Below are 16,848 nucleotides of genomic sequence, written 5' to 3'. Positions count from 1 at the left end.
TGATTGATATCCAGTGCACAGTTCTACAGAAGAAGTCGTTTGTAGCAATATAGCCAAATGGCCCCCTTTTGGCCCCGCCCCTTAGCCCCCTGGGGAGTCAGCCCCACCATTTGTACAATTTTTAATCACCATCACCTAGGGATGCTTCCAGTCAAATATGGTTGATATCCACTTCTTAGTTCCAGAGAAGAAGTCGCTTAAAGCAGTATAGCCAAATACCCTTTTTGGCCCTGCCCCTCAGCCCCCTGGGGGGTCAGCCACACCATTTGTACAGTTTTAAGTCCCTGCCTCCCAGGAATGCTTTTGATCAAATATGATTGATATCCAGTGCACTGTTCTACAGAAGAAGTCGTTTGTAGCAATATAGCTAAATTGCCCCCTTTTGGCTCCGCCCCTAAGCCCCCTGGGGAGTTAGCCCCACCATTTGTACAATTTTTAATCACCATCACCTAGGGATGCTTCCAGTCAAATATGGTTGATATCCAATTCTTGGTTTCAGAGAAGAAGTTTCTTAAAGCAATATGGGCAAATTGACCCCTTTTGGCCCCGCCTCTCAGCCCCCTGGGGGGTCAGCCCCACCATTTGTACAACTTTGAATCCCCACCACCTAGGGATGCTTCCAGTCAAATTTAGTTTAATTCCAACCAGTGGTTAAGAAGAAGAAGTCGTTTAAAGAAATTGTTGACGTACGGACAGACGACGGACGGACGACGGACGCCACGGTATGGCATAAGCTCACCTTGGTCCTTCGGACCAGGTGAGCTAATAACATAAGAGGGTTTCAATCACAACATCCTCCAAGCACCGCCGGTAAGATTAAATCTTGTTTTATACCGACAAAATTTAAAATATATTTTCTCCATACTAGTGTTTCTAACCAGACAAATTATCAATAGTTGATCTTCCTTGCAGCTGGCACGGTCATCAGAAGAAGTCTCGAACTTGAAGGCAAAACTAGTCAGGCTCATGAAATGACCACCTTACTTATGATGACTGGAGCGTGTTGTGAATGAAATTGTTTTCATTATATCACCATATTTCATTTACAATATGTTATCTTGGATTGTACTCCAATATTTAAAGTTTATTAAGCTCTTAACAATGCCATGTTCATTTAGCAAGTTATGAAATTGGGTCAAGGTCATTCACATGAACAAACTTGATAGCTCTTCATCTGAGCATGCTACTAACCAAATATCAGTCACCCTGAACCTCTATGCCTTTTGATTTTTCAGAAGAAGTTGTTAAAATGATTTCCACACATTTGACTTTTTAAATGGGTTCAGAAGGGTATTCATTTGAACCTTTCACTGGCCAAATATCATCACCCTTGGCCTTTTGATTATTCAGAAGAAGTCATTTAAATGATCTCATTACATTTAATCCCTGTGACTTTGAATATGGGTCAAAGGGCATTTATTTGACCAAAAAATGTAACTCTTCATCTGAACATGTACCTGGCCAAATATCATCACCCTTGGCCTTTTGATTATTCAGAAGAAGTCATTTAAACAATTTCAACACATTTAACCCCCTCGACCTTGTATATGGGTCAAGGGCATTCATTTGACCAGAAAATGTAGTTCTATATCTGAGCATGCATCTGGCCAAATACCATCACTCTTGGCCTTTTGGTTATTCAGAAGAAGTCATTTAAATGATTTCAACATATATTTGACCCCTGTGACCTTGACTGTGGGTCATAATGAAGTTAACAGCTGCGATGTTTGGCACAGTATTTATAATTCACACTTCTGATTGGTTTAAGTTGTTCAGCGATGAGATTACTTCCCAATGATGTGTTCTGTGCAAAATTATCTTGTTTTTACAAGATTTGATAAATAATCATCTGTGATGAACTAAAAAGTGTTTTCTGTCTTTTGAAATTAAATAATATTTTTTTCCATATGTAACATATAATCTCAAAAATAATCCTGGAAATTCCTTCAATAGATGTATCTTCATTGTACAGTTTTCAAACCAAAAACCAACTGACAAAATCTACATAAACATCAAACCATTCCAAATCATGCAACATCTATACCATTCGACATAACATTACCATAGAAATGTATAATTACCACCAGTCAGTGTCCTGCAGAGCAATGGGTCAACAATAAAACATCATTATTATAGCAACAAGTATTTCCTGGGTCAATACACCTTAACCCTTTCACCCCTATGTCACTTTAGTAGATTCTACCATGCATTGATCTGGATGAGTCCAATATGGTCTAAAATGGTGAAAGGGTTAGATATATCAATAATAATAAGTTTAGGTTCTTATATATCGCTTTATCACAACTTAGTCCTTAGGTCATCTCAAAGCAATTCACAAATTATTATCAGTGGTTATGGGGCCTTTGCAACCAGCCAATATCTTTCTCAACTCCCTGGGGAGCATTATCAGCCGGAGCTGCCATTTATGCGTTCACAGCTAGCATTCTACAATTCAAGCACTACCCAACCACATACTCATTTACAGCTGAGTAGACTGGAACAAGCGGAGTAAAGTATCTTGCTCAAAGATACAACACAGTGCCGTGCCGTGACTCGAACCCACAACCCTTCCGCCACGAGCCCCAGAGCTTCCTACCATGCTATCAATGTAATACCTGCAGAATAAATTATTTTGTTCAAGGAAAAATTGATTCCCCAGTTCATCTCCCTCCTACTTCTATGTAACTATATGATCTTATATTGCAAATTGTCTAATACGAAGCAAATCAGCGGTCCCCGCAGGTGAAATTCAGTGTTATTTTAACATTATAGTACAAACCAAATTTTTGAAGTTGGAAGTCAAACTCCAGAGATCTCGACCGTTGTAACCAAGAGGTGCCCTAGGGGCGACTGTCAGCTACTTGCTTTCATACGCTTTGTAAGACTACTGAACACAGAGAGGTGCCCTAGGGGCGACTTTCAGCTACTTGCTTTCATACGCTTCATAAGACTACTGAACACAGAGCGGTGCCCTAGGGGCGACTGTCAGCTACTTGCTTTTATACGCTTCGTAATGCAACTGAACACAGGGAGGTGCCCTAGGAGCGACTGGCAGCTACTTGCTTTCATACGCTTCGTAAGGCAACTGAACACAGGGAGGTGCCCTAGGGGCGACTGTCAGCTACTTGCTTTCATACGCTTGGTAAGACTACTGAACACAGAGAGGTGCCCTAGGGGTGACTGTCAGCTACTTGCTTTCATACGCTTCGTAAGACAACTGAACACAGAGAGGTGCCCTAGGGGCGACTGTCAGCTACTTGCTTTCATACGCTTCGTTAGACTACTGAACACAGAGAGGTGCCCTAGGGGCGACTGTCAGCTACTTGCTTTCATACCCTTCGTAAGGCAACTGAACACAGGGAGGTGCCCTAGGGGCGACTGTCAGCTACTTGCTTTTATACGCTTCGTAATGCAACTGAACACAGGGAGGTGCCCTAGGAGCGACTGGCAGCTACTTGCTTTCATACGCTTCGTAAGGCAACTGAACACAGGGAGGTGCCCTAGGGGCGACTGTCAGCTACTTGCTTTCATACGCTTGGTAAGACTACTGAACACAGAGAGGTGCCCTAGGGGTGACTGTCAGCTACTTGCTTTCATACGCTTCGTAAGACAACTGAACACAGAGAGGTGCCCTAGGGGCGACTGTCAGCTACTTGCTTTTATACGCTTCGTAAGGCAACTGAACACAGGGAGGTGCCCTAGGAGCGACTGTCAGCTACTTGCTTTCATACGCTTCGTAAGGCAACTGAACACAGAGAGGTGCCCCAGGGGCGACTGTCAGCTACCTGCTTTCATACGCTTTGTAAGGCAACTGAGCACAGAGAGGTGCCCCAGGGGCGACTGTCAGCTACCTGCTTTCATACGCTTCGTGAGAGTACTGAACACAGAGAGGTGCCCTAGGGGCGACTGTCAGCTACTTGCTTTCATACGCTTTGTAAGGCAACTGAACACAGAGAGGTGCCCTAGGGGCGACTGTCAGCTACTTGCTTTCATACGCTTCGTAAGACTACTGAACACAGAGCGGTGCCCTAGGGGCGACTGTCAGCTACTTGCTTTTATACGCTTCATAAGACTGAATTATATTTTCGATGACAATCTTGAAGCTCAATTTGAGACCATGGTCGGTAACGGTGCAGCTTTCATAACAAGTTACAGTAGAGAGCAATAACAGACCTTTTCAAATGAGCATAAAGCTGTGAGCATTGTATGCATGTACATTTGTTAAGATAAATTAAAAAAGTCCCGATGAATTGTGTTTAAGTTGTTTTAATGACACTGAGTTTCATATAGCAAAGGTTTTTTTAAAATAACAATAAAATATCGCTAAACACGTATTACAAACTACCTTTATAACGAGTTGATAAAGCAGGTCCCTTGGGATTCGTTATAAACGTGTTTTACTGTATACCAATCACCAAGATACACCCATAGATACCTGATAATTTTGCTTGGTAAATATTTGTTTTATTTAGCATCATATGATAAGAAAACTGACCTTGTGTGTATTTACAGAATCCATGGTATGTGAATTTGAAATAAGTTTCTAAAAAATCAAAACAAATCCCTATACAGGTGCCTGCAGGTGACTAAGATGGTTCACCACTGTGACATACCTCTATCTGAGTCAATAAAAAGTAACTAGATGGTTCACCACTATGACATACCTCTAGCTGAGTCAGTAACAAGAGGCCCAAGAAGGCCTGTATCGCTCACCTGAATATTTAAGCAGTCATAGCAAAATATTCTCATTAAATATTATATTGCACTAAAAATCTTTCCCTCGCAAACTTCATTGGCTCCATTTGTTGAACCTCCCAGCAAAATATTATTACAAGATTCTATGCTTTTTGATTCTTCAGAAGTTGCTTGACATATTTTTCCCTGTGACCTTGTAAGTAGGTCAATGTCATTTTCCTTCTCAAATAGGTAAGCTCTATTCCAAAAGCTACCAGCCAAATCTTATGAATCCATTCCTTTTAGTTCTTAAGAACAAATCCATTAAAATGCTGTTGACCTCTGTGACCTTGAAAGTAGGTCAAACTAATTTTCATTCTCAAACTTTGTTGGTCTCTATCCCAGGAAGCCATCAGACAAATATGAAGATTCTATACCTTTTAGTTCTTCAGAAGAAGTCGTTTGAAGCTTTTGACATATTTGACCCCTGTGACCTTGAAAGAACGTCAAACTAATTTTCATTCTCAAACTTTGTTGGTCTCTATCCCAGGAAGCCATCAATCAAATATAAAGATTCTATACCTCTCAGTTCTTCAGAAGAATTAATTTGAAATTTTGACACATTTGACCCCTGTGACCTTGAAAACAGTCAAGGTCATTTTCGTTCTCAAAATTTGTAGGGCTCCTACCAATGAAGCTTTCTACTGTGACATACCTCTATCTGAGGCAATAAAAAGTAACTAGATGGTTCACCACTATGACATCCCTCTAGCTGAGTCAGTACCAAGAGGCCCAAGAAGGCCTGTATCGCTCACCTGAATATTTAAGCAGTCATAGCAAAATATTCTCATTAAATATTATATTGCACTATAAATATTTCCCTCGCAAACTTTGTTGGCTCCATCTGTTGAAACTACCAGCAAAATATTATTACAAGATTCTATGCTTTTTGATTCTTCTTCAGAAGTTGCTCGACATATTTTTCCCTGTGACCTTTTAAGTAGGTCAATGTCATTTTCCTTCTCAAATAGGTAAGCTCTATTCCAAAAGCTACCAGCCAAATCTTATGAATCCATTCCTTTTAGTTCTTAAGAACAAATCCATTAAAATGCTGTTGACCTCTGTGACCTTGAAAGTAGGTCAAACTAATTTTCGTTCTCAAACTTTGTAGGGCTCCTACCAATGAAGCTTTCTACTGTGACATACCTCTATCTGAGTCAATAACAGTGACTAGATGGTTAACCCCTAGCCAAGTCAGTCACAAGCAACCAGTTCTCCACTGTGACACAGGCATCTTAAAGAAGACAACCAAATCCAGACACAAAGACTTACTAGCATATCCCTCTGTAACAGATCATTTAGCCCCAGCCTTGTACAATCTTAATTTATCTCTTTACAAAGTCCAATCTCTATATACCCTTAAATTTCACTGGACCTCATCAGTGCCTACTTGCTGTAGTTACCTGTAGTTCTGGGTTCGACTCCTTGAAGAGACACTTTGGACATGGGACCTCTAGTGATGGGCTGATGATCGAAAATAATTGAAAATTGACCAGTTTGCCCTTTATGATTCCGATTAACAATTACAAATTTCATAAGTGATATTATCGGTTCTAGATCATCGTTGAAATCTAGTATTTATATGTCTTCCATGTAAAGTATGCTTTGAAAGTCATATATTCTTTAGATTTATACTACATGATTGATAAAAATGTATAAAAGTTGCTTGATATCCGTTCATTATAACAGAACGAAACCTAATGTATAGTTAACAACTCTGTCTGTTGATGTTGTGGTAGTGTATAGGTAATAACTCTGTCTGTTGATGTTGTGGTAGTGTAGAGTTAACAACTCTGTCTATTGATGTGATGATAGTGTATAGGTAACAACTCTGGCTGTTGATGTTGTGGTAGTGTATACGTAACAACTCTGTCTGTTGATGTTGAGGTAGTGTATAGTTAACAACTATGTCTATTGATGTTATGATAGTGTATAGGTAACAACTCTGTCTGGTGATGTTGTGGTAGTGTATACGTAACAACTCTGTCTGTTGATGGTGTGGTAGTGTATAGTTAACAACTCTGTCTATTGATGTTATGGTAGTGTATAGGTAACAACTCTGTCTGTTGATGTAGTGGTAGTGTATAGTTAACAACTCTGTCTGTTGATGTTGTGGTAGTGTATAGTTAACAACTCTGTCTATTGATATTGTGGTAGCGTTCTCACTTAATTTGGGTATTCAGTTCCATAAAGTTATGAAACCTATTATAATGCAATCGATCATCGATCGGTTTACTACTTTTGATTACAAACCGATTATTGATTATGATTTTAAACCGATTGCCCATCACTAGACTGACCATGTGTACAGTCAATACCTGTGAGATTACATTATCTTTAGTAGCTTAACCAGATGCCCCTCACTAGACTGGCCATATGTACAGTCGATGCATGTGATATTACATTATCTTTAGTAGCTTAAACAGATGCCCCTCACTAGACTGACCATATGTACAGTCGATGCCTGTGATATTACATTATCTTTAGTAGCTTAAACAGATGCCCCTCACTAGACTCTCCATATGTACAGTCAGTACCTGTGAGATTACATTATCTTGAGTAGCTTAAACAGATCCCCCTCACTAGACTGACCATATGTCCAGTCAATGCCTGTGAGATTACATTATCTTGAGTAGCTTAAACAGATGCCCCTCACTAGACTCACCATATGTACAGTCAATGCCTGTGATATAACATTATCTTTAGTAGCTTAAACAGATGCCCCTCACTAGACTGACCATATGTACAGTCAATGCCTGTGAGATTACATTATCTTTAGTAGCTTAAACAGATGCCCCTCACTAGACTCACCATATTTACAGTCAATGTCTCTGAGATTACATTATCTTTAGTAGCTTAAACAGATGCCCCTCACTAGACTGACCATATGTACAGTCAATGCCTGTGAGATTACATTATCTTTAGTAGCTTAAACAGATGCCCCTCACTAGACTGACCATATGTACAGTCAATACCTGTGAGATTACATTATCTTCAGTAGCTTGACTCGACAGTCTGTTTTATTATTGTAAAACTTGGGTTACTATTTACAGTACTTACAAGTCTTGAGGAGGGTAAAAATGGCAGGCAGACTTTTCAGTTGTTCCCTGAGTTTGGTCGCCGTGATGCTGGGAAGGTGGATTGGGGCCGAGTCCATCAGGGGCTCAATGGCTGCCACTATGTGTTCCAGTTGCTCCTCATATTCAAACCAACTCTAGATGTGTGGATAAAAGTGTATGCTAAAATAAACAGAACTAGACTTTCAGGGATTAAATTGTTGATTTTTTTGGTTTTTTTTATTTTCTTCATGAAGAACACCGACATGAAAAACAACATCCTTTTTAACATAAATAGAAACAATAAACAGTATTAACTTCAACCTCATATATATGTTGTATCAACTAGCTGCAATGGATTTAAGGAAGAGTGGAGGGTGACAAAGTGTTATGTCTCCTCAAAGTTTAGTTATGTCACCCTCCCATGAACATATGACTCTAATATAAACATGAGGTTGATAAGGACCTCATCTTCCTAACTAGACAAATTTGGAAGTGAAGTTTCATTTTAGGTTGAAACCTGCCCAGCAGTTTGGTCAAGGATACATTTTAAGTAATTTTATATATATAAATCAACCTATAGCTAACTGACCCCTTTTGTCCCCATCTTCGTATCCCCCAAGATGGTCAGCCCCTTTATCTGTATACATTTTGATAGCTATAGTCCCCATGAGCTATAGTGCTACCACCACAATTTGTTTGAAATATGCAGAGCAGTTTGGGAAGAGATGTCATCTAAAGCAGGCCAACCAATTGCAAACTGACCCCGCTGACACTTCTGCCCGGGGAGGGTCAGAGGATGTGTCTTTGAAAATAAATTAACCAAATTGGCCCTTTTAGACCCAACGTTCTTGTATCCCAGAAAGGTCATTCCCTGAATTTACTTTTATAAATTTTGATTTCCATGAACTTGACCAGTAGTTACGGAGGAGATGTCATTTAAAGCAAATTCGCCAACCGGACCCCTAATTTGAATCATCTTCCTCAGCTCTCAAGATCCTTAAGAGGGTCAACCCCTTTACAGTACTTGTATAATTTTTGTTGTTTTTTAATCACTAAAACATTTCAATATCATACCTTGGCGTCTTTCTCAGAGAACTGTGCTATAGATTCAGCTGTCTTTTTACTGTCTCTATGGAGAAGGAGGGATCTTGCTTTTCCGTCCCTTCCCCCAGGTGTCAGGAGAGGCGTGTATGAGCTTGGGTCACGTAGATATACCTCAAGGCCATATTTCTGTATAATTTATCCATTAATGAAACAGAAGAATAAAATAGTGAAACTGGAAGATTACGTAACAGACAAAGTGAAACCCTAATGTCTGAAATACAGTGTTAAGGTCGAGAGATTTCTTGATATAGTCATGTAATCACCACACAATTTTACTGCTGAAGTTATAACATAGTATCAAGCAAACTTCAGTTAATTGATATCGAAAAAACACATTTCTTATATACTTCTTTGAAAAAACTTCATGTTTATCTGACTTTTTCTTACAAGTATAAAAATCATTATACCTTTAGTTCCAGATCTTGTACTATATTTGGTCTCAGAAGACTCAAGACATAGGATGCTCGGGAAAACTTAAAACCTGTGTCAAAATAAATCAGCATGATTTTAATGTGGTGCCTGAATTTATAGTCAACAATCCAGACAAAACACTAGACAGGTAGTCAGACTAGACAGGTAGTATATATATACACTACACAGGTAGTCAGACTAGACAGGTAGTATATATAAACACTACACAGGTAGTCAGACTAGACAGGTAGTATATATAGACACACTAGACAGGTAGTCAGACTAGACAGGTAGTATATATAGACACACAAGACAGGTAGTCAGACTAGACAGGTAGTCAGACTAGACAGGTATTCAGACTAGACAGGTAGTCAGACTAGACAAGTAGTCAGACTAGACAGGTAGTATATAGAGACACACTAGACAGGTAGTCACACGAGTAAGGTAGTCACACCAGAAAGGTAGTCACAGTAAACAGGTAGATACACTAGACAGGTAGTCAGACTAGACATGTAGTATATATAGATACACTAGATAGGTAGTCACACTAGACAGGTAGATACACTAGACAGGTAGATACACTAGACAGGTAGATACACTAGACAGGTAGATACACTAGACCAGTAGTCACACAAGACAGGTAATCACACTAGACAGGTAATCACACTAGACAGTTAGTCACACCAGAAAGGTAGTCACACTAGACAGGTAATCACACTAGACATGTAGACACACTAGACAGGTAGACACACTAGACAGGTAGTCACACTAGACAGGTAGTCACACTAGACAGGTAGTCACACTAGACATGTAGTCACACCAGAAAGGTAGTCACACTAGACAGTTAATCACAACAGACAGGTAGACATACTAGACAGGTTATCACACTAGAGAGGTAGTCACACTAGACAGGTAGTCACACAAGACAAGTAGTCACACTAGACAGATAGTCACACTAGACAGGTTATCATGCTAGACAGGTAATCACACTATATTTCTGTGTTATACTTACCAGGAATGATCTCCTCTGTAACAGCAGCGCCCCCTATCACGTGTCTCCTCTCTACTACACAAACACTGAGCCCCGCCTCCTGTAGGTAGGCTGCCTGATACAATCATACAACTGTTAATCAATATTTTACATAAGCAGCTTTGTTCTCATGAAGTTTGCATACGTGTACATCAATGTAATAAACTTAGTAAAATGTAATAAACTTAGTAAAAATTATCCAATATTGATTAACCTAACCTTTGTTTACACATTAATCTTAAATATGTCTTTGTTTGTGTACTGTGTTAGGCGCCCATGGATTTTAAATCACTCAGGGCCAAACAACATTGTAATTGTCATCTTTGTACTGAAATTGATAATAGTGATGATCAATAGTTTATATTTAATTCACTTAAATACAAAATCTACATGAAAATTTGGCCACATACAACTTTATTCAAATCTCTACATTTTGTAATAATCAAACAAGAAACAACTTCATCATTTCTCTTCGGCACATCAAAATACTACATTTCTATGAATATTTATTAATATTAATAATTTGATACTTACTGATACCAAACCATTGTGCCCTGGTAAAAAAAGAAGTAAATATCCAACTGAATATATATACATATAAATAACAGTTTACCAGACTGGTATATATATATATATACATATAAATAACAGTTTAACAGACTGGTACTTTGATATACATGTATGCTCAACCAGTGTGAATTGTTAGTCTTCAAAATATAAAGTTAGAACTGACATTTCATGAACTATCTACACTCTAGAATGACAACCAGTAACTGATACATTATATTGCTACCAGTGATCATCTTGGAAAACATGCATATGGTAGGTAATATAAGGAAGATACAATTCCAAAAAATGTTGCACTTTATAATAATCATTTCAGCTCTGTGTTTTTTTTAAACTTGAAATATACATATATAGGCATGATTTCGTTTTATCCCATACATTATTATCATTGATTATTCCCCTTTCTGATTTTGTTCGGATTTACATCAATGTTTGAATTTTAAATTATGTAAATAGTTGATCAGTTAAAATTGCATTCGTTTTCATTATCCTCGTTTCCAAAACCAATTATTTTCGTAGCAATTAACTTTGTGTATTCTTTTCTTTCAAATAGCTTAAGCTGAAAGTTATTACAAACCTGCTCCAACTATAACCACATCATATCTTGATTTCAGTTCATTTTTAGCGGTAAACGTTGTTGTGCTGTATTTACAGTTTGGCAGACGACAACTCTTGATTGTACCACATATTCCTTTCAACCTCCCTCTAAATGCCATATTAGAGATCGTTTACACAAACAGTGCAAACTACCTGCAAACACAAAGCAAGTCGAACTCTATCTGACAGACGCCATTTTCTAGTCATGTGACTTTGCTTCAGGGACTGTCTCAAAATACAATTAATTTATTTTTATTAACTGAATGAATTTAACCAACGTGAAAATAAAACAAAATTGCATTTATCATAGGCTAAATTTTAAAGTTCTCGGATATATACTTATTCTTCCGAAAAATTAAACCAAGATATTCCGGAATTCACTGTCCTTTGGATGTGGATATTAGTTTGATTTACACAAATCATGTGATACGTCAAACTTCCGCCTGAAGAAAATGGACAGAAAACTTGTTCCACTCGTCGCTGTCACGGGATTTTGGGCCGTCGTTGGGATTATTTTCCCAATTTTGACCCAATTTTTCATGAGAGGATCACCAAACAAAGGGTTTGTAGCTTCAATCTGACCAAAATTCTTTTTAAAAGGGAAAAAATCGTGCTTCATGAAGTGTCCATCGCTGACATATGATCATGACCACCAGACGATGGTTTGACAACAGAGGAATGCCCTTATTTCAAGATCCTTAGCCCGGCTAACCTCGGTATTAAATAAAAGACACTTTATCCCGAATCCATAAATCACGACTTTATTCATTATATTTATGTATTTACGTTTTGCATTAATATCTGTTTCAATATAACAGTAATCAAATCAGCTAAATAATCATGCCACGTTATAATAATCAAATTATCAGTCTATGAAAATACAATATGTTGGCCGGATCGCCTGACCAAACACTTTTAAATAGTAATACTAGTTATCGTTACTGTAAATAATTTGTACGTGGATATGTTTCTTTTGGTGAATGTATGCATATGTTGATTATCATAATTGATAACATGTTTTAAAGAATCATTGAATAGCTCCCAAAATACAATGTACCCCGGTATGATATATATTGGTTCTGTTGATATCAAACTTAAATTACAATGCCAAAGAATTTGATAACAAATGATAACATTTGATCATGAAAACTGGTTGGGGTTGATCATTATGTGAAGCAAAACTGGACTTTTCCATCTGTCATCAAATAGTGTGTCTCGATGATCTCACAACTGACTGTTTAATTAGTCCATATTACCAGAAAACTGTATAGTGGGATACAACATTCAACAGAAGGAACTAGTGAAGGGTTAGACACTAACTATTTTTGCTTGGTAGTCCACAGGACTAGTTGAATAGATTACTTACTAGTCCTTCATCAATGTAACTAGTCCCAAGATTTCCCGGATAATGAAACATGGCAATTAACAGCGACAAAATATCAAAAGTACAGGACTTAAAATATAAACATATGGTGAAGTCTTAGGAAAATTCTGACAATTATCGTACGATATATCTTATTTAAAACAGTTTTCCAAAATTTAAAAATGACTATTCTTATTTTATAATCACTATTTTCGCAAGTCCAAAGGACCAGTTAGGTAAGGTGATTCAATAGTCCTTGCTGAAATCTAAATCTACTAGTCCAGGACTAGCGGACTAGTGTTAGCGTCGACCCCTGTAGTGTCAAGGAATTGTAAATGTTTCTACACCAGGTACTTTCGCTAGCTATAATTATAAGAATACACTCAATAGGATGTTTCAGTACTTTTTTGTATAGATAAAAAAAGCTGAAGAATCTTATATAAAATCAGCAACACACAGAACACAGGAAACAAACAAAGCACAAAGTTGAAATGTTAGTTTATTGACCAAATGCAAGAAATATTATAAAAATAATGGAAAAATAATCAGTAGTACTGAATTTCTGAAACGTCTTATACAAGGACCAAAACATCTAAGTCTGTAGCAATACCACAGAGTATCGAAACATCTGTACTCTGGTCAGTGAAGTGTTATAACTATAAGTGTATGACTGTGAGGAGAAACTGTATCGATATATATTCCAAGTATTCTTCAGTTTGAAATAGAAGTACAATTGGTTGAGTGTTGTTGATAATAATAATAATATACAGCATTTATATAGCGCCCTATATAATTTGTAAAATTACTCTAAGGCGCTTTACAACATATATGGATAATAGTAATGGTTATAATTGTGAAAACAAACAACAAAGGCTTGCAATCACTTTCATACATTTAACAAGCAATGTGCACATAATTGAACAAATAAAAGGGTGGTATTTACATGACGTCTTTGCAAAGATTCTAAAATGCAGACGTGAAGAGGTGAGTTTTTATGTCCCTCTTGAACTTGGCCAGGGTATTTGACTTCCTAACAGCAGATGGTAAGCTATTCCACAATATAGCCAAAACCCTCCCAAAGCATCTGTTTCCGTAGGTCACAGTACAAGATTTTGGGACACACAACAAAGATTCTGACTCCGACCGCAGTGATCTTGACGGCTGATACAGGGTAACAAGTTCCTGTAGGTACTGAGGAGCTGTTCCATTCAGTGCCTTGTATGTGTATACCAGAATTTTGTACTGCGACCTGTATCGTACAGGTAACCACTACCAGTGCAACGAATAAAGCGCAGGTGTGATGTGCTCATCTCTTTCGAGTAACTAGCCTTGCTGCAGTGTTCTGGACCCTCTGCAGACGACTAGTTAGTTTGTCAGATATACCACAGAGCAGGGCGTTACCATAATCCAACCGAGAGGTAACAAGTGAATGCACCAAAATCTTGCATGCATCTGCAGTTAGAAACTGCCGAATACAGCCGATGTTCCTGATCTGGTAGTAACAGGATTTGGCAATAGCGTTCACTTGTTTCTCCATGTTCAGAGAACTGTCAAAGTATACCCCTAGGTTTTTAACAGCTGGAACAGTCTCAATAGTTCTGGCACCAACCTTGAGCTGGAGAGCCATTGTTTGCTGACACTTTGGGGAAAAGACGATTAGTTCCGTCTTTTCCTGATTAAGTTTAAGCATGTTGGCGTTCATCCAGATACTGATATCTGTCAGACAAGCTTCCAGACTTTCTGAGACTGTATTCCAACTGTCCTGTGGTTTTATGACCATGTAAATTTGTGTGTCATCAGCATAGCAATGATAGCGAAGGCTATGGCGACGACAAATCTCTCCAATCGGTTTGGAGTACATACAATATTTTCGTGGTACTAACACTGACCCTTGAGGAACCCCGAAATCTAGTACTTTGTCATGTGAGGTGGTAGATCCGATGGCAACACACTGTCGTCGTTCACTCAGGTATGACTGTATCCAGCATAGTGCGGTATCAGTCACTCCATAAGAGTGTTCCAGACATTTATAAAGTATGCCATGGTCGATGACGTCAAATGCAGCAAATTAACAATTAATTATTACTGAATTCAAAATCTAGTACATCTGTACTAATACAGATATAATTTTGTTAAGAAAAACCTGTATGACTGTAAAATATGAAAAATTGAATGAGGAAAGCTACAGTGGTTATGGGATAAAGTAGAGTACATGACATGTTGTCTGGTTTGGTCGCTGACCAGGCCTAAGTACATGTTGTTTGGTTTGATTGCTGACCAGGCCTAAGTACATGTTGCTCGGTTTGATCGCTGACCAGGCCTAAGTACATGTTGTCTGGTTTGGTCGCTGACCAGGCCTAAGTACATGTTGTCTGGTTTGATCGCTGACCAGGCCTAAGTACATGTTGCTCGGTTTGATTGCTGACCAGGCCTAAGTACATGTTGCTCGGTTTGGACGCTGACCAGGCCTAAGTACATGTTGTTCAGTTTGATCGCTGACCAGGCCTAAGTACATGTTGTCTGGGTTGGTCGCTGACCAGGCCTAAGTACATGTTGCTCGGTTTGGTCGCTGACCAGGCCTAAGTACATGTTGTTCAGTTTGATCGCTGACCAGGCCTAAGTACATGTTGTTCGGTTTGATCGCTGACCAGGCCTAAGTACATGTTGCTCGGTTTGGTCGCTGACCAGGCCTAAGTACATGTTGCTCGGTTTAGTACGATATCCATGCATACTGTATATAAAATACAGGTTTCCCTTATGTCATGATGAGAAGTGAGTGTAGTTCAGTCTACATGCAAGCAGCAAAATTATTTGTGACCCACAAGTAAAACTCCCTCCATCAAATTATAGTGTTTAACCACTTTCACCCCTATATAACTTCAGTAGACTCTACCATGCTTTGACCTGGATGAGTCCATTATAGTCTACAGTGATGAAAGGGTTAGCCTATATTGCAGGTTAAGGGCTTGGCATATTTTTACATACTGAGTGTTCAGACTAAAACTACCTATATTTATATAATGATACATTTTGAACATTATAATACTTTAATATCAGTTTTGTGTTTCCTTTCTTTCCAGAATCGTCCAGTTGATGATGATGATGACAGCTGCGTGCTGCTACCTATTGTAAGTGTACCAAGGTTTTATACATTTCATTAACTCACTCACCCCTGAAATTTCATTATGAACTATTCCAACCTTTGAATTTGAAGAGTTCACATGTGTCTTCAGGGGTGAATAAGTTATTTGCAGTGATTAAAATTTAAACTTCATGCATGTATGTGTACTAGTAACATAAGCCGAGTTATAAAATAGTGATTGCAATTAAAATATTTGGATACAACATACCCAGTACAATGAAAAACATGCTTAAAGATAAATAAATAAATATACAACATTTAATATAGCGCCCTATCTATCTAGAATAAGCCACTCTAAAGTGCTTTATAGTACAAAGATATACAATTTATACAATCAATACAATTAGCATATACATTCATCAATACAATTTTAAGGAATTCGCAGTGTTAAAAAAGTATTTTTTTATTAATAATAGAAATAAGATTCAAACAACAGTTGACAGGTGAACATTTTATTGATGTGTGATTTCTTTCCAGCTGGCTCTGTGCATTCCTCTTCCAACTGAATCCCCTTTTGGGACCTGACCTTGAAACAGGACTGATACGAGTGATGATGTATGAGTGGGGCAATAAGTGAGCAGGGCCAAAACAGATAGGTAGGCAGAATCAACATTCCTCTGGAACATTTTACAGTAAAGAGTCGATCATCTGATCCCAGCAGGACACCTATTATCGTTTGATTAGCTGTTTAGATGAATTTGTCAAGGTTAAAGACTGAATTGAAACTCATACAGGCTCTTTATATGTTTATTTCATGATTATATTAACTCAAACAGTTCATAAAGACTTGAATGATAAACTTGCATGTTAGATAAAGTGAAATGCAGATATGGTTGTATTA

At 38.1% G+C, this 16,848-nt stretch overlaps 1 protein-coding gene across 1 annotated transcript in view; it reads right to left on the bottom strand.

Annotated features, from left to right (window-relative positions):
* LOC110464119 (pyridine nucleotide-disulfide oxidoreductase domain-containing protein 2-like) overlaps positions 1-11,704 on the bottom strand; it is a 26,464-nt gene extending 14,760 nt beyond the window's left edge. The window contains exons 1-6 of the mRNA XM_021519178.1: positions 11,483-11,704; positions 10,873-10,892; positions 10,321-10,414; positions 9,305-9,378; positions 8,868-9,023; positions 7,795-7,948 (exon numbers count right to left, since the gene is read on the bottom strand). Coding sequence (XP_021374853.1) covers positions 7,795-7,948; positions 8,868-9,023; positions 9,305-9,378; positions 10,321-10,414; positions 10,873-10,892; positions 11,483-11,621 — 637 coding nt within the window. The 5' untranslated portion in view covers positions 11,622-11,704. The remainder of the gene's footprint in view (positions 1-7,794; positions 7,949-8,867; positions 9,024-9,304; positions 9,379-10,320; positions 10,415-10,872; positions 10,893-11,482) is intronic.
* Between the last annotated feature and the right edge of the window lie 5,144 nt (positions 11,705-16,848).

The sequence above is a fragment of the Mizuhopecten yessoensis genome, unplaced genomic scaffold (genome assembly GCF_002113885.1).
Source record: "Mizuhopecten yessoensis strain PY_sf001 unplaced genomic scaffold, ASM211388v2 scaffold10961, whole genome shotgun sequence".
In the NCBI taxonomy this organism is placed as follows: Eukaryota; Metazoa; Mollusca; class Bivalvia; order Pectinida; family Pectinidae; genus Mizuhopecten; species Mizuhopecten yessoensis.
Note: the sequence above shows the minus strand (reverse complement) of the source record. Positions and strands in the feature narration are given on the sequence as shown.